The sequence below is a fragment of the Myxine glutinosa genome, chromosome 2, assembly GCF_964187855.1.
Source record: "Myxine glutinosa chromosome 2, kmMyxGlut1.1, whole genome shotgun sequence".
Classification (NCBI taxonomy): Eukaryota; Metazoa; Chordata; class Myxini; order Myxiniformes; family Myxinidae; genus Myxine; species Myxine glutinosa.
Genome location: NC_136262.1, coordinates 151,176,673 through 151,201,938, shown reverse-complemented (window position 1 = coordinate 151,201,938; position 25,266 = coordinate 151,176,673). Strand labels below are relative to the sequence as shown.

The following is a 25,266-nucleotide window of genomic DNA, read 5'->3' as shown; positions in this document are numbered from 1 at the left end:
GACGAATGGACGGAGGGTGGATGGATGGACGGAAGGTGGATGGATGGATGGATGGATAGATGGACGGATGGATGGATAGATGGACGGATGGACAGATGGATGGACAGATGGATGGACGGATGGATGGATGGACGGATGGACAGATGGATGGACAGATGGATGGACGGATGGATGGATGGACGGATGGATGGACGGACGGATAGATGGACGGATAGATGGATAGATGGATAGATGGACGGATAGATGGACGGATAGACGGATAGATGGACGGATAGATGGACGGATGGATGGATAGATGGACGGATAGATGGATAGATGGAGGGATGGATGGATAGATGGACGGATGGACGGATAGATGGATATATGGACGGATAGATGGATAGATGGACGGATAGATGGACGGATGGATGGATAGATGGACGGATAGATGGATAGATGGAGGGATGGATGGATAGATGGACGGATGGACGGATAGATGAATAGATGGACGGATAGATGGATAGATGGACGGATAGATGGACGGATAGATGGATGGACGGATGGACGGATGGATGGATGGACGGACGGATAGATGGACAGATAGATGGCCGGATGGACGGCAAAACTATGCCTATAACCCTTCCGGAGGGGGATTATAATAATATTGAGAACAGATCGGATCTTGACTAAGTTTCTGTCCAAAATGATGAACATTCACAGTTGGCTCGAGTAGCACTTTTCTTGACCGATCTTCCTCAAATTAGCACATTTCAACCTTTTTCAGAAAAATCGGTTTTTATTATTACTTAAAACAAGGTTCATACTACGTCATCACTTGTTAGCCTTTTAGTTTTACGGGTGATCTTTTTGTTGGGCCATCTTTCACTGAAATGTTTTCAAATGTCAAACCTTTTGTCAGGTCAGGTCAAAGGTGAAAAGAGTGCAAACCCTCATTGAACACTCTTCACAGGAAGCATGCGCACATGTAAAAGGGATACGGGGCAACACTCGCACCGGCCGGACATGAAATCAAGGGAACCGAAGCGCGCCATGTCGGTATAATGGGCGTGGTGAAATGGACGAACTCCCTGCTCGGCACGCCGGACCTCCTCCCCCTCCCGTCCCCGCTCCTACTCTTTGAACAAACGTGGGAATGTCGACGATTTCGGATGAGCCCCAAGGGGAGGAAAGGAAACAAATGTCGATGGAACGTTTACTCGGTGATGCGGCTTGGAGTGCACACCAAAGAGATACATAGCCCGCCAATTCGTTCTTCTTCACGAAATTGTCTCCAAATGCAGCTTGCCATCCACAAGAGGGCGTAAGAAACACATTCGAGCTTCAGATGAGAGAAATCCTAAAATGTGGGCGGAGCGTGGGAGAAACTCGAAATGTGGGCGGAGCGATACGAGGCAACAGCAACACCGCCCCCAATATGAGGCGCGGACGGAAATGAGTCGATCGTAAAGTAGGAAACCCAGGGGAATCCAGCGGCTTTCGGCTTTCGGTTTTCGGTTGGTGGGTTGGAGGGAAAGGCCTGCGTGCCGCGTCTCCCTGCAGTGCTGTGGTTTGACTGCTTTCTCTGACGCCAACAAACATCGTGTAAGGTGAGGAGCCGGCCATTTTTATGCTGTTCTCGGTGTGTTTTGCTTGTCGATGTGTAAAGCAAGCTGAGGTCACTCCGTTGTCTGTACAGTAAATGTATTTGATCGTCGACAGGAGACTTCGTTCTGAACCTGCCAGACAGATGTGATCTTCTTCCTCGTGTTCCTCTTTGTACATTGTCTGACATATTTACCAGCTTTACTACTAGTACTACCACTACCACTCCTACTCCTACTACTACTACTTCTACTTCTACTAGTACTACTACTACTAGTACTTAGTGATGGACGTTTCCATTTTATGTGCCGGTATTTATATTTAATCCGCAAATATTCTATACCATTTTGTGCACCGACGTTTGTTCATCGAGATTCATTAGAAACTCGCCTTTGCAGGTACAGGTACATTACACGTACCGGTAGCATCCATCCGACGTATTCGTCACGTGTGCATGGTGTACCTGCGCGCCCAAGGCACGCGCGTGCTCGCTGATCGGACTCGCGCTCTCCTCGAGGTGCAGACCGCGCTTCACACCTGACGTTTGATAAACAGAATACTTGGGTGGTGCAGCACAACACATCGAATCTCGATCATTGTCGGTACAACTCGTAGGGTGTCAAGAACAGTTCATCTGGCGTGGTTGGCGACTTGTTCACAGGGGATGACGTGTTATTGCGACATACACATACACATACACATACACATACACATACACATACACATACAAATACATACACATACAAATACACACACACACACACACACACACACACACACACACACACACACACACACACACATACAAACACTGACACTCATATATATATATATACACACACACACACACACACACACACACACACACACACACACACACACACACACACATATATATACACACACACACACACACACACACACACACACACACACACACACATATATACAAACACTGACACATATATATACAGTGCGTATCCAAAAAAAGGTAATCCGAATTCAAGGGGTTAATATGCAAAGGTTATTTATTTTGACAATTTACATTTGGTTTACTAATTAAGAGGAGATCCTCAGCTTTCCATTGATACCTTCCATGCATCATTGCTGTCACACATGACCGAGTACATGTTCATTGAAAATGACAAGTTCAAATCGTATTTTTACAAGTTTGGCGAATCGATGCAAGTCAGGATAATTGGTGCAAAATGAACATCAGATGTGAACTTTTCTCAGAAATGATTGGCCTTTATGCACCCACACCTTCAACGTGTCCACCTCCCCTTTCAACACAAAGCTCACAGCGGCGGAGCATGCCCTGAACTGCTCGTCTCACCATAGCCGAGTCATTGCGCAAAGCATCCACTTCATGTCGAATACGGCCCTGCAATTTGTCAAGATCACAGGGAAGAGTGAAGAACACCTTGTTCTTTAAATGTCCCCAAAGGAAATAATCACATGGTGTGAGGTCAGGTGATCTTGGCGGCCATTCCACTGCATGGTTGAAGGTGATGACTCTGTCTCCAAAGAGTTCCCTCAGTCGATCTCGGACAGCGATAAGACGATGTGCTGGGGCACCGTCTTGGGCCCACCAGAGATATCTAAAGACACCACGAACCTGTCGCTCAAAGTTGACCTCCAGCTGCGGTAAAACTTCATCATTGATCATCTGCAGATACCTGTTACCATTGACATTCCTTTGAAAGAAAAATGGTCCGATCACCTGACCACTTCCACAAAGTCCCAACCAAACACTCCACTTTTGTCGATTCATGTTGGTGTCAAAATTAAATTCCGGGGGTTGTCCTCTCGGTGCATATTCAAGAACATTATGGGTATTGACCTTGCCGTCCATGGCGAAAGCAGCTTCATCGCCGATAATGAGATACCGCAGGAAATTGACATCTGCTTCGCAACGTGCTAGCAACCATCTGGCAAGCACCAGCCTCCTGGCAAAATCACCTGGCATAAGTTGATGCTGGATGTGAATCCGATATGGATGTTGGTGGAGGTCCAGTCTTGTGATTCGGTTGAATATTGCCGAAGGTAATCCCGTCCCATTTCGTCTTGCGCTGGTATCCCTAGGATGCTCCAAAACTTGCTGCCTTACTGCTGCAATGTTCATTTCCGATCGCCCAGTGCGCCTCCTACCAGAATTCCCCTTGTTGCGGTTGAGGCTAGTGCCATGCTCTTGGTATTTTCTAACATTCGCCCAGATGGTTTTGGCTGCTGGAGGCTCCCGTTCTGGGAAACATTCCCTGAACGCATCACGAGTTCGCTGCAAACTTCCAGTTTGGTGAAAGGTTGTAACCACGAAGGTCCACTGTTCAGTCGTAAGTTGAACCATCTTTTCAATGACTCAGACTGTTTCTAAACCCATACACTGTAGGCCCATCATAAATACCCATCTTAAACAAAGGATGACGCAACCGACGATTACCAGACCAGCTTAACAATTTTACATAATCGACTTGGCAGTCGACAAGTAATGCGTCTATTTAAAACTGTCTTGCACCGATTAGCCAAACTTGTAAAAATGCGATTTGAACTTGTCATTTTCAATGAACGTGTACTCGGTCATGTGTGACAGCAATGATGCATGAAAGGCATCAATGGAAAGCTGAGGATCTCCCCTTAATTAGTAAACCACATGTAAATTGTTAAACTAAATAATCTTTGCATATTAACCCCTTGAATTCGGATTACCTTTTTTTTGATACGCACTGTATATATATATATATATATGCACACACATACACACACACACAACATAATAATAATAATAATAATTCATTTATTTTGTATAGCGCTTTTCCAGAAGCCCAAAGGCGCTTTGACAGAGTGGAAAACATAATGCATAACAATACATGAAAACAACAATTGCAAAAAGACAAGAATCAAGAAAACAAACAGCAGCGATATACGGCATATATATAAGACAAGAATCAAAAAGACAAGACAAGAATCAATAGGGAAATATTTAAAGCAAAAGGAGGGAGAAGGAGAAGAGATAGTCAGGGGTTAAATGCTGTGGGTTGAATGTTGAATGCAGCGTTGAACAGGTGGGTCTTTAGTGATGTTTTGAATGTGGTGAGTGAGGAGGAGTCTCTGATGGTGTGAGGTAGTGAGTTCCAGAGGGTGGGAGCAGCGATGGAGAAGGCCCTGTCCCCCCAGGATCTGAATTTGGTCCGGATGGAGGGGGTCAGGAGGTTGGTACCAGCAGAGCGGAGGTTGCGGGTGGGAGTGTGTCTGGAGAGGAGGTCAGCCAGGTAGGATGGGGCCAGGTTATGGAGGGCTTTGTATGTCAAGAGGAGGATTTTGTATTGGATTCTCTGGGGGATGGGGAGCCAGTGAAGCTTGTAAAGGACGGGGGTGATGTGGTCACGGGTCCGGGAATGAGTGAGTAGACGGGCAGTGGAGTTCTGAATGTATTGGAGTTTATTGGTGATTTTTGAGGGTGAACCATAGAGGAGGCTATTGCAGTAGTCCAGACGGGAGGTGATGAAGGCGTGGATGAGGGTTTCTGCAGCCGTGGAGGAGAGGGATGAGCGGAGACGGGCAATGTTTTTCAGGTGAAAGAAGGCTGACTTTGTGATCTGTTTAGTGTATTTGTCGAAGGAAAGGGTTTGGTCAAAGATGACGCCAAGATTCCGGATGTGAGGGGAGGTGGATACTGGGATACCGTCGATGTTGAGGGCAAAGTTATGGGTGGATTTTGTGAGCGTTTTTGGGCCAATGATGATTATTTCAGATTTATCACAGTTAAGCTTGAGGAAGTTGATTTGAAGCCAGGATTTTATTTCAGTGATGCAGTTTGTCAGGATAGAGTGGGTGTCGGTGGAGACGGACTTGGTGGAGATGAAAAGCTGGATGTCATCGGCGAAGCAGTGGAATTGGAGACCATGACGGCGGATTAAGTGACCGAGCGGGGACAGGTAAAGGATGAAGAGGAGGGGGCCAAGAACTGAACCTTGGGGGACACCTTGGGGGAGGGGAGCAGTGGGGGATTTGCAGTTATTGATGGAGATGAACTGGCATCTGTCAGAGAGGTATGATGTGCTCGTTAATGAACATAATGAACATATGAACATAATCAACGTATCGTTCCATCCACGTCCTCTGTGATGTGCTCGCTAGTTTTGCTAAATGTATCATAAATAACTCGTCTCGCAGGTGAGGTATGAAGATCCGGTCGATCTGCGTCGGCAGACAGATGTAAGCTTATAACAATGGATTAAATCAAGCGAACGTTGATCATGCTATGTTAACCAACGTGGGAAGCAAGAAGCTCGGTGAGCACACCTGGATCAACTTCCCTCTGTTGCTAAACGTTGGTTTTGTGAGTGCCATTGGGTCAAAGCGTCAATGATGAAATATTTTATCAATGGTGACAACAGTGGGAATCCTGGTGATCAATACGAAGGTTTTTTTTGGTTTTGAGGTAACAATAATATTCCTTGAAGCAGGTGAGCAGATCCATCCGTAAGCAGAGAGCTTTCTCCGTTGGTCGGAGTAGAGGGAATGAGTGTATGTATGACTGTTAAGATGGTGTGGTTAAAAATTATTGTTTTACCTGTTCCATCCAGTCCACCTGTCAGAGGTCATCCATATTTACGTGCCGTCTAAATTTGACATTAGAGGGCAACATCCAGTACCTGTAGCAATTTTAACTTGCTGCTTGAGGGCTTGAGGTGAGCCAATGTTTCTCCAGGGAATGAGGGATAGGGGCTCCGGGTTATTGCGCATGTTGTGCATTACCTGTCGAGTCATTCGTCCTCTTTCTCCTGTTTGGGTTTAATGAGCCCTTCAGGTACAAGCATGCCGATCGGAATTGTTAAAACATTCTGAAAAGGGTAAGTCGAATGAACAACCCTCAACCTTTTCTGGCGCCTGGCCTTCTACCAAGTATAAAATGGCACCTGGCCTTCTACCAAGTATAAAATTGACAAAAGCGGAAGCATCATACATGCAAGATAGAAGGATGACCTTGAAGATGTCAAAATTCATTTTCAAATTCAAAAATTCAAAATCGACAGTATCCATAACATTAATAACAAGGGTAAGGCAAAATGTCTTTCAACTTTAGATTTTTCCACATTGTACACAAACATTCCACATGACAAGCTCGTAACCGCATTGGACAGAGCGGTAGATAAAGCATTTGCAGGAGGTAATAAAGTATACATTAATGTATATCAAAACAGAGCACACTGGTCTGTAAAGGATAATCGATATTCATGTAGTTTTTCAAAAAGTAAACTCAAAGAAAGTATTCGATTTCTGCTAAACAACAGTTTCTTTACATTTGGCAACAAGATACTCCAGCAGACAGTGGGCATACCCATGGGTTCAGATCCCAAGATACTCCAGCAGACAGTGGGCATACCCATGGGTTCAGATCCCAAGATACTCCAGCAGACAGTGGGCATACCCATGGGTTCAGATCCCAAGATACTCCAGCAGACAGTGGGCATACCCATGGGTTCAGATCCCAAGATACTCCAGCAGACAGTGGGCATACCCATGGGTTCAGATCCCAAGATACTCCAGCAGACAGTGGGCATACCCATGGGTTCAGATCCGGCCCCTTTCTTTGCAAATTTGTTTCTGCACATGTACGAGTTTGATTGGTCCAGAACATGTGCAGGAATAAATTAACAACTGCACGAAGATGCGGAAACATCTTCAGGTTCATTGATGATTTGTTGGCAATTAATGATGGATTTATATTTGAGCAGCTTCATGATGATATTTATCCAAAAGAACTTGAATTTAAAAAGGAAAACCAAACTTCCACTTCAGTTTCCTTTTTAGAATTACAAATTGATATCCATAATAATAAATTTCACACCAAATTATTTGATAAACGAGATGCATTTCCATTCCACATTGTCCGAATGCCTTTCTTCAACAGCAACATTCCCAAAAAGCTATTTTATGGTACGGTTGCAGGTGAAATAATTAGGACTGTGAGAGCAACCACACACAGCTCTGAACTGGTCACTAAATTGCAACAACTAGTCAGACGTATGTTAGCGCAGGGAGCTACAGTCGGTCGATTAAAATAAGTTTTCTTTAATATCACAAAACGACACCAAATGTTGCATTGATGAGTTGACTGACTGCCTGGACGCAACTGAGGTTGTGGATCTATTGATGTGGATCCATGATCGAGGTTGTGGATCCGCCATTTGGAGAGGTCCTGGGCTCTGTGTATTCTGGGCTCTGCTCTCCTGGGCTCTGCTCTCCTGGGCTCTGCTCTGTATTGTAATTATGACGTCATAGGTCACCACATGACCTACGACGTCAGTAAAAAAAAAAAAATTCTCAACCAATTTATCCCTAGATGACGCTCAGGAAATTTCATCTTGATCGGATGAAGTTTTGTATTTGTCGAATTATGACGTCATAATGGAGGCACCTATGACATCATTTAGATATTTTATTCCCCATGGAGAGTTATTTACAATGAGCCATGTCTCAATTTTTTCTATGTGGCACTTTCAGAGATATAGAGGTGCAACGTTTTTCGGTTTTTCCAAGGTGGCGCCCATACCACGTGACCTATGACGTCATGGTTGTCATTAAAAAATTCTACAGGTGGAGTTGCACCCATGGTGGAAATTTCCTGTCAATCGGACCAATGGTTGCCGAGAAAATCCTATTTAATCTGTGAAGACAATCAGACAAACAGACAAACAAACAAATGAACCCAAATGCAATACCCTGTCGTCCTGCGAGGGGAACAAGAAACAAATGGTTAATGTTCCCTCCAAAAGACCGCTTTAAAGTGTGAGAGGCACCACTGTGTCGATGAAACACAATGACCTTTCACAGTCGCAAGATGTGTGAACCCGGCCAGATGAACAGAATGGTCTCAGGTCTGTTCGAATTGAAGGATAACCACAAGGCAACAATTGAAATGTGTTCGATGCTCTATGGTTGCATTCCCATCTTAACCCAGGGCTCATACATGTTGTTTTGATGTCCAATGTTGTTTTATCCGTTGTCTACATTTATTGTTGTAATTGATGCCAACTACACTGATGTTATCTCACATCACACCTCATCACTGACCATGCTATTATAGATACAGCAATTCTGTCGTGGGATAACGTGCATCTCTGAGAAGGCAAACTCACCTTTGAGGTGTCTCGCTGACTCTGTGACGTCTCTGGTTCGAACCCGATCCCGGCTGATTCATACCAAAGACTTTTAAAATGGTACTTGCTGCATCCCTGTTTGATGCTGGCATTTAAAAGGATAGATTATGGACAAACAACCATAGCTTGGCAACCACTGTGCAGGCCTCATGGAGTAACTGCACAGTTCTTGTGAGTAACTTGTATTACTATGTACCAGTAGAGTACCTGCTCTACGGGCGATCTTGGCCCAAGCGTGCAGCACATTCTTCTGAGACATCTTTATTTGGGCGGTGTATAGGCAACAGACAGCTGCCTCGATCGCTCCCGAAAATAATGATATATGAAGCCAAAACCTGCTTACTGCTTATATGCATATATAATACATCGTAGTTATATAGCTCGGGTGATTCCAATTGCACTGCGCCCGCTCCCCTTCCCAAAGGAAGAAAATAACAAGATGGATAAATAAATATATATATATATATAGAAGAGTGGAGAGTATGTGTGTGTTGCAGGAGTGGGTCATGAGTGGGTGTGGTTTTGCATGTTTGCATGAGTGGTGCATGTTGGTAAGGGTAGGTGGTTGGTTGTGTTTTTTTTTTGTTACTATTATTATTATTATTATTATTATTATTTCTTATTTTGTGTATGTGAGTGAGTGGGTGAGGGTGTGTGTTTTTGCATGAATGAATTTTTGCATGAGTGTGTGTGTTTTTGTATGTTGAGTGGTGTATGTTGTAAGGGTAGGTGGTTGGTTGGTGTTGTGTGTGGATGTGTGTGTATGAATGATCTGGTGTGTTTTGTTGTTGGTGAGTGGTGAAGGGTATAAAGGTGGGTGTTTGAGTGTTCCACCATGTTTGTTTGGTGCTGTGGATTCTGGATGTGGAGGTGTTGCTGTTGTAGTCTGCGTTCGCACTGGTTGGGGGTGGGGGTATGCGCGCATCCAGGTGCAGTTTCTGCATGTGGATGTGTATGTGCCCCTGCTCGCCCACCTTCGCTGACCGTATCGAGGTTGAAGGGCCGAAACGGGATGATGCTGAGGACCTCGACTGAGGACCCGGTCATTGCGGCACACTTGTGACCAGGTGTGTTTTGAACTTGTGTGTGTGTGTGTGTGTGTGTGTGTGTGTGTGTGTGTGTGTGTGTGTGTGTGTGTGTGTGTGTGTGTGTGTGTGTGTGTGTGTGTGTGTGTGTGTGTGTGTGTGTGTGTGTGTGTATATATATATATATATATATATATATATATATATATATATATATTCAACACTTGATGGAATCAAACAAAACTTTAACATGAACAACTTAAAAGTGCCCTCATTAATCCCTGAAAACTTCAGCTTTCTAGATCAAATCCAAATCCTGTCTCAGGAGCAGTTCTAACATACAACACGCATACGTCGGAGCTTCATTATATACTGTATAAGATTAATATTGTCACTGTGTTCTGCAGTTGGCCAAGATACAAAATTCCTGCCCTGATCTACTGCCATGCATCAGTAATAATTCCACCAGTGGGATGAATCTGTAATCGATCCCAGTCAAATACCAATCCAATGGAATGAAATGCCCCTGATGATGCATCATTCTTCATTTAACAGTTTAATTGTGCAATCGCTCTATTTGAAAGGTTTTTTTATTATTATTATAATTATTATTATTATTCGATTTACCATAGCCTCGATTATTTATTTGAAGTATTCGCCACCAAGGTGTACGTATTTTATAATGTTATGGTAAAGACAATTGAAGGAGTTTTACCGATTTTTATCTTATTTTATTCCCACCCTCAGCCACCATGCCGTGTGAAATGGACAGCAAGAAGGGCCAGTCCCAAGAGGGTCCAGAGGCTCTGTTTTATCAGGTCAGGCACCCTGAGGCAGTACTGGCACAGTTGAACAGCCTCCGCCATGATGCACAGCTTACCGATGTGGTACTCCTGGCAGGCGGTGCTCCCTTCCCGTGCCATCGAGCTGTCCTTGCTGCCTGCAGCTCGTACTTCCAGGTACAACCTGACTGTATTTCTAAATTTTCCTCTCCTTCTACCTGTATTGTCATCGTCCTCGATTCTCTCAATGCACTTATTTTGAAATTGTACCATTATACTTTTGAAGCCTGGTGTTGGCTTAGCGGTTAGGGTGCCGGCTTGGGATCCTAGGATCCTGGGTTCGAATCCCGGTCGATCGCTGAATTAACGCCAGGGGGGTTGACTCAGCCTGTCATCCTTCCGAGGTCGGCAAATTGAGTACCAGCTTGCTGGGATGAATGATCCCGGTGTGTACCCCGATTTAGAATAGGTACATCGTATCCCTGCGCATCGTAAGAGGCGACTAAGGGTTGGCGTCAGGAAGGGCATCCGGCCATAAAAACATTGCCTCAAACAGAGAACCATGATTGTCATGGGGCTCGCAAGGCTAACCCCAGCTCTAGCGGGGAAAAATGGCCTTAAAAACGATCATTCATTCATACTTTGTACCATTATACTTGTTAGTTGTACCATTATACTTTGAAAGCCGCAAACATTCGTTTACAGCCATTAATATCAAATGAACAGTCAGGACACTGGGCCGAAACTATGGCCTCGAGGTACGCACACTCGCCGCTAAGCTGTTCAGCCTAGGTTTGAATCCTGACCCAGCTATGAACTGTCAACCTGGTATTTCACGGGCAGGGTGAATCATCAATGTGTGTACCGTTCCTTAGATGGACGTTAAAAGGGCGTCCTTTTTGACAGAATTAGTTGGTGGACATTAAAATCTCACGATGTAATTCACGAGCAGTAGGTGAGCTATCGCCGGCACCCTGAACAAATTACATATTCATGCCCTCGCCAATAGAGGGCATTGCATCAGCGGCATGGCCGTGCACTCCCTCAGTCAATGATGCTACCCTGCAGCCTTGTGCCATATACGAACAAAGAAGAAGGAGTCTAACACAGGATTGTGTTGTTTGTGTCACTTAGTTTTGAGTATTTACTTGTTGTTTTATCTGTGATGGTAACTATAGAAACACCTGCCCCCTTTGGGAGCATTGGCAAGTCTTTCCACAAAATCTCAATTGGATTAAAGTCTGGGCTATGGCAAGACCACTCAAGGAGTTTCACGTTCTTGTTCTGAAGTCATTCCAGTGTTGCTTTGGCTGTATGCTTGAGGTCACTGGCGTTTTGGTCGCTGGCGCTGGAACTTAAATCTTTGCCGCAGTCCAAGGTCGTTTGTACTCTGAAGCAGGTTCTCCTCAAGGATTTGGCTCCATTCATTGTTCCCTCTATCCTTACAAGCCTCCTAGTCCCTGCTGCTGAAAAGCATCCCCATGGCATGATGCTGCCACCACCATACTTCACGGTAGAGATGGTGTTAGGTTGGTGATGGGCTGTGCTCGGTTTCTGCCAGATGTAGTGCTTTGCATTCAGGCCAAAGTGTTCAATTTTCATCTCTTCAGACCACAGAATCGTTTACCTCATGCTGTGTCTTTCACGTGCCTTTTTGCACACTCCAGGCATGTTGTCATGTGCCTTTTTCTCTGGAGTGGCTTCCGTCTGGCCACTATCCCATAAAGCCTAGTTTTGTGAAGTGCTGCAGAGAATGATGTTCTTCCGGCAGGTTCTCCAATCTCAGCCAAGGAACTCTGTGGTTCTGTCAGTGGTCATTGGGGTCTTTGTCACCTCCCTGACCAATGTCCTTCTTGCTCAGTTGCTCATTTTGGTTGGGCGGCCAGCTCTTGGAAGAGTCCGAGTAGTTCCTTTGAGTTCATGGTAGAGTTTCTTCTCTGACATGCATTGTCAACTGTTGGACCTTATATAGAAAGGTGTGTTTCTTTCTAAATCATGTCCAATCTATTGAATTGGCCACAGGTGGACTCCAATCAAGTTGTAGAGACATCTCAATAATAATCAAAGGAAAATGAATGCACCTGAGCTCAATTTGGAATGTCATAGCAAAGAGGTTGAATACTTATTGACTCAAAACATATCAGCTTTTCATTTTTAATTCGTTTGTAAAAAGTTCCAAAAAAAATAAAATAAAATCCACTTTGACATTGTGGGGTATTATGTGCAGATCAGTGACATAAAATCTCAATTTAATCCATTTATGATTCAGGCTGTAATTCAAGAAAAAGGGGAAAAAGTCAATGGGTGTGAATACTTTCTGAAGACACTATACACACACAGGCAAGAATTGCCTTATGTAATATAGCAGGATACATGTAGTGTCCTGAGTTGTCATATAATGCAATAAAACAGTATGTCTGCAAAGCAAATCCCCCATAGCTTGTCCCACATACGTGCGCCAAATTAGGTTAAGTGCACTGAATAGCCTTTCGAGGTTAGTCCATTTTGTGTGCCATTTGCCATTTCTGAACAAAGCGTTTGAAGCTGATACCAAACCTTGTTTATTAGACGACGGATCAGAACCTGCACTTTGGATTCCCCTTTTATCTCAGAAGTTGCTTATTGAGGTACCCTTTTTGTTTTTTTAATGATATTGTAATCGTAATTCAGTTGACTGAAAATGAAACTTTTTTTTTCTTTTTCTGTTCGGCCTAAATATACTGTGATTAATTTTACACGAAGAATTGCTCCATTGGAACATTGCTCAGCTCTGCTTCTGCAAAATACTATATATATATATATATATACATATATATATACATACATACATACATACATACATACATACACACACACACACACACACACACACACACACACACACACACACACACACACACACAGACTTGGCATTTAATATGGAATATTTTTTTTGTGGGGGTGAACTTACTTTTCAAGATGACTTAGAACCAAAAGTTCATTGGAATTATGTTGAAATTATTCTAGATTTTGTTAATGTGACGTTTAAAAGAAACAAAAACCACATTTGACATTTCGAAGCAAATAAATTGATCCTCGAAAGTGATGTAAACTGATATCGAACTCAATTCACGGACAGTACTGTGTTAAACTTCTGTGCGTTTTCCAGAAGTATCTCTTTATTTTCACATAAGCCAAAAAAAATTTCAACAAAAACAAAAGCTAAATTATGACTGGGATTACGGACAGTAAAATTACAGTTCAGTACTTCGTGTAACCCCCACGAGCATTCAGGAGAGCACGTACACGTTGAGGCATGCTGTTCATGAAATTCGCCAAGGTTTGGACAGGAATCGCTTGCCATGCAGTGACAATAGTCTGCTGCAATTCACGCACAGAGGTAGGCTGCTGGTCCAAGTTGTCGATTTGACGCGTTAATGCTGCCCACAAGTTCTCTATCGGAATTCATATCCGGGGACATGGCAGGCCATTCCATATGCTCTACACCACGTTCAGCAAGAAAGTGTTGGATCATGCGAGCACGATGAGGCCGTGCATTGTCATCTTGGAAGACAAAGTTTCCTCGAAAGGCTGCACGAGCAAATGGAAGCAGTTTCTTCCAGAATGACCCTGTACTTGAACTGGTTCAGGTTTCCATTCAGAACAACCAGGTCAGTTTTGCCCCCTGCATGAAAAGCAGCCCAAACGGTCACCCCACCACCTCCAGCTTGGACTCTTGGCACTATACAATCTTCGTTGTGGGCTTCATGCACTTGTCTGCACACTCGGACGCGGCCATCTTGACGATAGACCAGAAATCTAGACTCGTCGCTGAAGGTCACGTGATTCCAGTGTCCTGGCTGCCATTGATGGTGCTCTCTGGCCCACTGCAATCGGCGCTGGCTGTGTTGTCTGGTCAGGCGTGGCTTTCTCAGGGGACGCCTGGCACGATAGCCTGCTTGAACCAGTCGTTGGTTGACTAGCCTTCTGGATACAGGCACATTTGTCAGTTGATGCCACTCATCCCTACGCCGATTAGCTGACTTGGTACGGCCATTGCAGACTAACCGGTGCAGCTGGCGATGATCTCTCCTTGTGGTTCTGCGTGGACGTCCTGGCCTCAGTATTGGAGTAGGGACACCCCTCTGAGCATTTCGTTTCAGGATCTTTGACACCTGACCTTGAGTGATGCCATACTGCCGAGCAATAGCACGCTGTTTCATGCCAGAATTTCGTAAAGCCACCACTCCATGACAAACAGCATTGTCAAGTTGACGGACCATCTCCAGAGGAAGCGGCAATAACTTTTGTAGACGTGCAGCAGTTGTTTTCCACTAATACAGAACGCAACAACCCTTGTATACCCGATTGTGAAGCCAATCGTCAAATGTACCTGTCCTTACATTTTGTCATGCCACCTGTGATATAATCCTGTTATTGACTTCTTGCTGCGAAAGACATTCAGTGACATGGTTCTTTCAACAAAGACATCACCGAAGGGTAAAAAGAAACTCACCAGATTGATATACTGAGTTCAGAAAGTAAACCCAAGTCAAGAAAAAAAATTATTCCATATTAAATGCCAAGTCTATATATATATATATATATATATATATATATATATATATATATATGTGTGTGTGTGTGTTCTTGTTCTTTGAATAACTCATGGTTGCTTTATCAACCTCCTCCCCACCCGTCAAAATTGGCTTTTGAACTAAAACAAACAAACAAACCAACCAAAAAGACAAGATGACTTTTCTTTTTGTCCCCCGTCGCACCGCGGAGCGAAATGGGGACTATGGTTTTCCCCTCAGTGTGTGCGTGCGTCCGTCCATGCATGCGTCCGTGCGGGTGTGCGTGCGTAAGCGAAGGACCGAATTCTAATTTGGTGTGGGTGCAACCGACGTCAAAATCCAAGATGGCCGCCGCCATGTATGTCTGAACCTTGTGAGTGGAATATCTTGAAAAATAAGCGAAGTACCAACTTCTAATCTGGTGTGTGGGTGTATCGAGGCATAAGGAAGAACGCTATTGAAAATTGGGTCGCCACGTCAAAATCCAAGATGGCCGCCACCATATATATGTCTGAACGTTGTGAGCGAAATATCTTGAAAAATAAGCGAAGCACCAACTTCTAATCTGGTGTGTGGGTGTATCGAGGCATAAGGGAGAACGCTATTGAAAATTGGGTCGCCATGTCAAAATCCAAGATGGCCGCCTTGCGTCTTCCACTTTGTCAACTCATCACTTCACCGACGGGGGACCTAGGCGTAACGCTTGTTACAAAATTGTTTTGCTTAAAGTTTTCAATGTAAGGAGCAGAAGCCAAGAAATAGAAATTATCATCCAATTCCTTTGGAAGTTCGATCCGATAAAAAAAAAAAAAATGGCGGCAAGCAAGCATGAGATCTGAGGTGTGGCTCATAGCTTTCCAATATTGGACTTATCCAATATTTGTCATGTGTGGAGAAATGTTTGAAAATGGTCAGAAAATGTGCACACACTTTACCGTGTTGTATGGTTGCTGTTTCTTGTTTGTCTGTGATGAAAATGCATGACCTGTGTTATTGAGCCTATGTTGCTCAACTCGTTTATTTATATATTTTTCAAAGTACAAAGTTGTATTTCAGTAACGAGTGAAATGAAAACTTCCACTTTCTTGTAGGCCATGTTTGGTGGAGGTCTACGGGAGAGTCACGAGACCGAAGTGGACTTCCATGACAGTGTGGCTCCTGAGGCTTTGGGCTTGCTGCTCGACTACGCTTACACATCACGCATTTCACTCGGTGAAGAAGGTGCAGCCGAAGCGCTACTCCAGGCTGCCGATATGCTCCAGTTCCCGGAAGTGCGAGATGCTTGTGCAGCCTTCCTGGAGCGTCATTTGCGGTCTGACAACTGCCTTTCGGCCTTCCAATTGGCTGATGCACATGGTTGCAGCCAGCTCCGAGAACAGGCCTTTCTCTCCTGCCTTGATAATTTTGTTTCTTTGGCCTCATCCCCTGAGCTTGCAATGCTGCCTGGTCAGCTGCTCAAAGAGCTCCTAGCAAGCGATGATCTGAATGCCCCTGATGAGAAGATAGTTATTCAAGCATGCCTTGACTGGGCAAGGTATGACATAAAGTCCAGGCAAGGTTATCTTGCTGCCCTCCTCGAGCACGTGAGGTTTGTGCTGCTGCCATCATCCTACTTCAAAGAGCACATGTTTAACGAGCGACTTGTGATGGAGCATGAGGCGAGCAGTGCTTTAGTGAAGATTGCATATGAATTTAAGCAGCAATTGCATTGTACCAAAATGGCAGTGAATTTGTCCATGAACCCTCTGGCTCGACCACGGCGTTCTGGACACTCGTTGCTGGTTTTTGGCGGTAGGAGTTTCACGAGTGATGGGGTTTTTTTGGTGGATGTAGCTTCCCACAGTATAGTTCCACGTGCTGAGCTCCCAAGTCCACGCAAAGAATTTAGTGCTTGTGCTTTAGGGTCGCATGTCTATGTTACTGGTGGCCGTGGCTCTGAGAAGAGCGTTTCCAAGGACACATGGGTATACGATGCAGCAGCAGATATTTGGAGCCGTGCGGCATCTATGCTGGTAGCACGTTTTGCACATGGATCTGCGGAGTTGTCTGGTTGCCTCTATGTGGTTGGTGGGCATACCGCCGGAGCAGGCCCTAGCCCAGCCTCACCGTCGGCTGCGCTCAAGCAAGTGGAACGTTATGAACCGATAACAAACACTTGGCACATGGTGGCACCTCTACATGAGGGTGTAAGCAATGCAGCAGCAGTAAGCGCCCGGGGGCACCTCTTTGTGTTTGGTGGTACAGGAGGCGTGAGCCGTGGTCGACCACCGTGCGTCCAATGCTACCGGCCCACTGAGAACTGCTGGGATATTGTTGCTTCGTGTCCCCAGCCATGGAGACACACCGCAGCCTGTCCGCAAGGAGACCATGTATTTGTGCTTGGCGGTGACACGGAGTGTGCGGCGACAACTGCATACCGGTTTAGTACAGTGACATTACAGTGGTCACGAGTAGGGTCTGACGGCCTATCTGCACGACACCTCAGCTGCCATGCCGTGGCATGTGGCAGGTGTATTTTTGTGGTGGGCGGATACTCAGGTGCACAGCGTGGCAAAATGCTCGACACTTACGATCCAGCAACAGATACTTGGGAAAATGTGGCAAGCATCCCATACGCGCTCATCCCAACAGCCTTTGTCAGTGTCTGGAAAAGCCCTCCACCCTAACAAAAAAGCCCTACATCGCCACTGCATCGGTAAGGCACCTTGTACTCTTTTATTGAGCTACCTTAGGTTTTGTTTTCAAAACACTTTTTAGGAATTCTTGTAAATTTTGGAAGAAATGTTGAGATGTTATCCAAATTTTTGTTTTTCTTGTTGTAACTTAATGCATACTTTTTTTACTTCCTACTCTCACCTTATTTTGTCTTTTGATTCCCCTCTTAACACGTTCCCACCGTCCCTCTTTTCTTATATTCCTCTTTTTTTTCCCGCCTCATCTTATCATTCCTCTTCACAGTTACAAAAATAATTTTAAAAAAAATAGTTAAAATATTTTTAAATGAATAAAAACCAAAAAATATTGCTAGGCTGCTTTTGGCCGTCACTAATCAAATAATTGTTTAATTGTTGTGGCGTGTGTGTGTGTGTGTGTGTGTGTGTGTGTGTGTGTGTGTGTGTGTGTGTGTGTGTGTGTGTGTGTGTGTGTGTGTGTGTGTGTGTGTGTGTGTGTGTGTGTGTGTGTGTATGCACGCACTTGTGTTTTTTGTCACTAATTTGCATTTTCACCTCCACATTTTGTGTGGTTGCACTTTGTTCTGACTGTGCTGTGTTGTGTTGTTGCAGTTCCGAAAGAAGTTGCTTTTTGGTGTCTGAAGCCGCAATTCCAACCCTGGAAGTAGTTCCTCTTTGTATTCACTTGGAAGGTGGAAGACTTGGATAAAGCGGATGGACATCATTTAAAAACCCGACGACTCAAACTAGTCCACACACGTCCACAGTCGACACAACCAGGTTCTGAGCATTCCTCCACTGCTCTACTTCACGGGCATTGTTTTCCCAGCTTGTGCACAATGTGCTTGCCACACGATGCCTGTACAGACATCGTAATGGATCAATTCTCCAACGGACAAATGCATTTAAGAATGACATCTGGCTTTTGGACCTGCATCATTAGTGAAGGCTAAAGATAATTACCAGAGGATTACCAAATCAGAAGGAGAATTACCAAATGATGGTTTAATTCCTTAGCTCAGGTTTAAATGAAGACATGTTACTTATTTTTGCTTGCATATTTATTGTCTATGTAATGTTGTTTTTTTTTGTATCTACATACGTAACAAAAAGCACTTTTTTCATGTTGTTTTATATGGTTTGTTTTGTTAAATGAAGACATCTGCTCTGTTAGTTGCGTGCAAATCGTCCATCACCAATATGCTGACATCGGGCGCACTGGCCTCTTGGTACAGAAATGGGATTGGCCTCCTTGAAGCTGAAAATTAAAAATCTGGCTCAAGGCAGCAGGATTTGACTTCTCAGCTTATGGCCCAAGGTAGTGTTAGGGTTACCCATGTTTATCAAATTTGTCAGTTTAAAAAGGAAGTACCCTGCCCTGCCCTGTCCTGGTTTGTGTGATGCTACCCCTGGTTTGTGTGATGCTACCCCTGGTTTGTGTGATGCTACCCCTGGTTTGTGTGGTGTTACCCCTGGTTTGTGTGATGCTACCCCTGGTTTGTGTGGTGTTACCCCTGGTTTGTGTGATGCTACCCCTGGTTTGTGTGATGCTACCCCTGGTTTGTGTGATGCTACCCCTGGTTTGTGTGATGCTACCCCTGGTTTGTGTGATGCTACCCCTGGTTTGTGTGATGCTACCCCTGGTTTGTGTGATGCTACCCCTGGTTTGTGTGATGCTACCCCTGGTTTGTGTGATGCTACCCCTGGTTTGTGTGATGCTACCCCTGGTTTGTGTGATGCTACCCCTGGTTTGTGTGATGCTACCCCTGGTTTGTGTGATGCTACCCCTGGTTTGTGTGATGCTACCCCTGGTTTGTGTGATGCTACCCCTGGTTTGTGTGATGCTACCCCTGGTTTGTGTGATGCTACCCCTGGTTTGTGTGATGCTACCCCTGGTTTGTGTGATGCTACCCCTGGTTTGTGTGATGCTACCCCTGGTTTGTGTGATGTTACCCCTGGTTTGTGTGATGTTACCCCTGGTTTGTGTGATGTTACCCCTGGTTTGTGTGATGTTACCCCTGGTTTGTGTGATGTTACCCCTGGTTTGTGTGATGTTACCCCTGGTTTGTGTGATGTTACCCCTGGTTTGTGTGATGCTACCCCTGGTTTGTGTGATGCTACCCCTGGTTTGTGTGATGCTACCCCTGGTTTGTGTGATGCTACCCCTGGTTTGTGTGATGTTACCCCTGCTTTGTGTGATGCTACCCCTGGTTTGTGTGAGGCTACCCCTGGTTTGTGTTTGACTCTTACATGTCCCTTGCGCAATACATGATGGGCAGAAAATGCTATGAAGAGGATGTGCTGCGAACCCTACCCCCTCCTCATAAATGATGAGAAATTTAAACAAATAAAAAACCAAATTCTCACTTTTATGTCGTTGGTGCAATCTTAAATGTGAATGTTTGTCGGTTTGTTGCATTTAGCGTTCTTTATTTGAATATTTCTCTTTGTACAGTTGAAAACCAAAATGGCGTCTTACTTTGCACAGTGGAAATTTCCCAGGTTGGCTGAAGCGCACGGAACCAAAGTGTAGATACCATTCTTAAAGTAATATTTTCTTCATTGTTTTATGTATCGATTATCGCCATTTGTTTGAGATAGCTTTTCATGTACTACCTGGCATTTTTGTTTTCTTTTTGCAGCTGTATTTACTTGGATAAGCTATCTTTTAAATTATTTCTGCTGCACTAAAGTTTGATTACACCCAACTTCCAATAAATTATTAAACTTTTCATCAAGCGTACTTGTGAAATATCTTTTAATGGATTCTTTTTGTGACATTTCCGTATGATGTGGACATATTGTCACCGTCAGATGCGATTATTGAACTGAAAATCGCTGCTCTGCTTATTGAAATGGAATACTGCTCTCCCCTCTGGGCTGGTGCTCCTGCCTCACACCTAGCTCGTCTTCACGCTGTTGAAACCAAAGCGTTCAGAATCATTGGAATCTCCCGCAATGAAGCTAACTCCAAGGGCCTTTCACCCACTCACCGCAGGCAGGTTGGTGGTCTTTCTGTCTTCTACCGACTCCTCTCTGGCCTTGCCCCCCCAGCTCTCTCTGGGCTCTGTCCCCCAAATATTCCTACAGGTCGCACAAGATCTGCCTGCAACCCTCTTATGGTTAAACTGCCAAAATCAAAACTCTCTGCTCACCTTCTCTCCTTCATTCCTCTTTTCTCCCACCTCTGGAACAAACTCCCTCACTCTCTTCAATCCCACTCCACCCTCCAGGTCTTTAAAACAGCTGTTCACCACCATCTCTTATCTTCCCCCATCCAAAACCTTGATCTTTTCTACCCCCGCTAATTTCACCCCAGATTCACTTTTTTGAAATACCAACTTCTTTCCTGGAAGTCCTTGGTGTCCTTGTGTTTTATACCTCTCCCACCCCCTCCCCATTCCCACGCCTCCTCACCCCAAGCCCTCTCCCTCCCACACATCTCCCGATGTCCCTGCTCTCAAATGTTGTGTTTGTGTGCTTCCCCTTCTCTCCCCATCTTGTCTACCGCTCCCTCTTTTTATATATTTTGTTTGTCTGTTTGATTTTTTTTTTGTGATAAATGTTAGCTCTTTCACGAGCCTCGATTCTGTATACAAAAAAAAGAAAAAAAAAAAGTTGAATGACATGAAGGTTATTGATTTAAATAGTCGTAAAACAAAAACACTTCCTGGATATTATTCCAATACTGTTGTCTTGGTGATAAGATTCCATTTATATATTTGTTGTCAAAAGTTTTGGAAAGTGAGATTACTTCATTTCTGGAAGGGAACATCTGGGAACATTCAACATCTGAGAAGCAAAGCAGCGAATCAAATGTTATAAATTTTGAGGGTCAATCAATAAATTGGTCAAGTTCCTGTTCTAGTGGGTAGGCCTGGCTTTATATACTGTAAGAATTGTGCACTTCTTCATAAAAACACCAAATTAAGCACACATGCTCAGGAATATCTATTGCTACGGAACCGGGGATCCTTCTCGGACTTTTCCCGATAATTTGTTGCAAATAACGGGTTGTACCGGATATGTACTCGATGAAAGATGAATTTTGGGGAGAGATGGAATTGAATTGTACTGTGAGGTGTGAAATGGCAACACTGTGTATGAGCCATGAATTAAAGAGGATTGAAAGGGGGATAAAGTAAGAACAGGAAAGGATTGAAGAGGAGGAAGAAGACCTCTCGAACCCCACACAACACATCTACACCGTTTCCCTTTAGTTTAGACAATGGGTGGAGGCCTATCTAGGCAAATATATACCAATGGTATAACTGATTAGGGACCTCGATGTGTCCTGGATGTTCGTTCACCCGAGGGCCGGTTTCATAACCGTCACAGAAGTCCTAGCATATACCTCTCCCACCGCCTCCTCCCCCCCAAGCCCTCTCCCTCCCACAGATCTCCCGATGTCCCTGCTCTCAAATGTTGCACTTGTGCGCTTCCCTCTCTCTCCCCATCTTGTCTCCCCTCCCTTTATCTTGTGTTTTATGTGTCGGTTTGTCTTTTTGTGATTAATGTTAGCTCTTGCATGAGCCTCGATCTTGTATACAAAAAATATATATATATATCATATACATATGATGATTTCAGACAATAGAGCCATATTGAAAATGTATCCTGGGTGGCCATTTTCAAACATGGCTGGCAGACACATAAAAGATAGTAGTTTGGCCTTGAGGTTGTTCATTACCACCGCCACCGAAGGTGGTCAGAGGTTATGTTTTCAGGATATATCAAAACGTTATGGACGTCTTCGGACGAAATTTGGTGGACAAGTTGGGTGTGTGACAACTGATGAGGACGAATGGGTTAGATTTTGGTACAGGCCCAAACCCAGATCCTGCCTATCAGTGGGATACAAAACATAAACTGTTCCGCCTGGCAGAGTTATGCTCCCTACCGAGTGCCATCCTAGTTGTATTTGTTTGAATATCTGCATATATGTTTTCATGTATGTTATGGGGAAGTTTGCAAATTCATCGGCAGTGACTTGTAGGCTCGTGGCAGTACAATGGCATTTTATGACACAGAAAAGGTTTTCTGCCACAAACAGGATTCCATTGTGTGGATCTGTTATTTCCCAGCTGTCTGTGTAATTAGGCCTCTGGGCAGGGAGCACATTACATAATTTGGTCTGCTTATCTGACAGTTTGACCTGTCCCAGACATTTTGGCACAGCTTTATTTTCAAAGCTATGTCTGCTTTTTGAAGCGTCCAGACTTATGAACATTGTTTCTAACATGTGGCTTGGTGTGATTTACATTTTAATGGTATGATGTCTGATAAATATTATGTAATTTCTATCGCTCCTTTCTTCCTATCGTTATTTAGCTGGTAGATATTAGAAGAGGTAAAGGATAAGTACCTTCACTAAGTTTCCATCGATATCACTGGTGTGGTGGTCTGCATGTTTATGTCCGTTTGCCATGAAAGTGAATTGCACATTCCATTGTGCATTTATTTGCCAGCTTGTCCTTGTGAGTCACATATATTTATATATATTTTATTTTATATATTTTCTGTATTTATATTTATTTATATATATATATATACAGTATATTTATTTATTTATTTATATTAATGTGTATATACATAGTCACGTGAAAAAGTAAGTACACCCCATGTAAAGTTTTGACTTTTTCAACATATTTCAACATACAGCTATTTGATCTTCATTTCAACAATAATGAGAGATAAAGGTTATATAATATAACAAATATCATGAAACATTTACATTCTTTTTATTTTTTTTCTTTACATTTTGTCATCCATTGTATAATTTAAATAAACATAAATGCAAATTTCGCATGTAGAAAAAGTAAGTACACCCTTGGCTCTAATAGGTGGTATTGCCCCCTTTGGCAGAAACAACCTCAAGTAGGTGTTTCTTATAACTATCTACCAGTCTCTGACATCGACTGGGAGAAATTTTTGCCCACTCCTCCATGCAGAATTCTTTCAGCTGTGCGATGTTTGAGGGGTTTCTTGCATGCACAGCTCCTTTCAAATACCCCCACATCTCGATGGGATTTAGATCCGGGCTTTGACTTGGCCATTCCAGAACCCTCGATTTCTTTCTTTTCAGCCATTCCTCGGTGGATTTACTGGTATGTTTAGGGTCATTGTCACGTTGCAAGGTCCACCTTCGGTTGAGCTTCAACTTTCCGACAGATGGCCTCACATTATCCTCAAGCACCCTCTGGTACAATGAAGAATTCATAGTGGATTCTATGATGGTGAGCTGCCCAGGCCCTGATGCAGCAAAGCTGCCCCAAACCATAATATTTCCACCAACATGCTTTACAGTTGGTATCAGGTTCTTGTGGTCAAATGCTGTCTTTGGTTTTCGCCAAACATGTCTTCTGGTACTGTGGCCAAATAGCTCTACCTTTGACTCATCTGTCCAGAGCACATTGTTCCAGAAGTGCTGGTCTTTGCCTAGGTGTTCATTGGCAAACTTTAGTCTTGCCCTGATGTTCTTTCTGGACAGCAAAGGTTTCCTCCTGGCACACCTCCCATGTAGGTCAAATTTGTGCAGCCTCTTTCTCATGGTAGACTCGTGCACTTTGACATCAACAGGGCAAGGGCTACCTGTAGGTCCCGTGATGACATTCTGGGGTTCTTACAGACCTCTTTCAGCATCTTGCGGTCTGCTCTCGGGCTGAACTTGCTGGGGCGGCCTGGCCTGAACAAGTTGGCAGTTGTTTGGAATCTTCTCCACTTGGAGATGATCTTCCGGACAGTCGAATGATTGATTTCAAATTGTTTGGAGATCTGTTTAAATCCCTTCCCAGACTCGTAGGTATCTATAACCTTCTTTCTGAAGGCCTCAAAGAGCTCTTTTGATCTAGGCATGGTGACGCCGCACACTTCAACAACAAAGAGCAAACCAAACGAAATGTCTGAGGTTTAAATAAGACAGATTCCTCCAAGATCCTCTCTAACGATGTTCTCATCATTTGCACCTGAGCTGGTACACCTGATTCTAATATTAGGTATTTGAAGTAGTGATAAATGTCGGGGTGTACTTACTTTTTGCACATGCGAAATTTGCATTTATGTTTATTTAAATTATACAATGGACTACAAAATGTAAATGTTTCATGATATTTGTTATATTATATCACCTTTATCTATCAATATTGTTGAAATGAAGATCAAATAGCTGAATGTTGAAATATGTTGAAAAAGTCAAAACTTTACATGGGGTGTACTTACTTTTTCATGTGACTGTATGTATATATATATATATATATATATATATATATATATATATATATATATATATATATATATATATATATATATATATACACTGTATATATATATATATATTTTATATTTATTTTTATATTGGACTGCTTATTCGACTTTTTGGAATGTGGATTAACTTTTTATACCCCCACCCCCCGGAGGCGTTGTGTTTTCGGGCTGTCCGTCCGTCCGTATGGGCTAAACCTCGTTTTTCTCAGCAACCACATGTCCGA

The 25,266-nt window shown here is 43.8% G+C and overlaps 1 protein-coding gene across 1 annotated transcript; it reads left to right on the top strand.

Moving 5' to 3' along the window:
* The first annotated feature begins 1,374 nt into the window (after positions 1-1,374).
* Positions 1,375-20,513, top strand: LOC137421176 (ectoderm-neural cortex protein 1). The gene is made up of 4 exons (XM_068106963.2): positions 1,375-1,586; positions 10,517-10,728; positions 16,199-17,802; positions 18,392-20,513. The coding sequence occupies exons 2-3, from the start codon at positions 10,522-10,524 to the stop codon at positions 17,771-17,773; spliced, it is 1,782 nt and encodes a 593-aa protein (XP_067963064.2). The 5' UTR covers positions 1,375-1,586; positions 10,517-10,521; the 3' UTR covers positions 17,774-17,802; positions 18,392-20,513.
* The last annotated feature ends 4,753 nt before the right edge of the window (positions 20,514-25,266 follow it).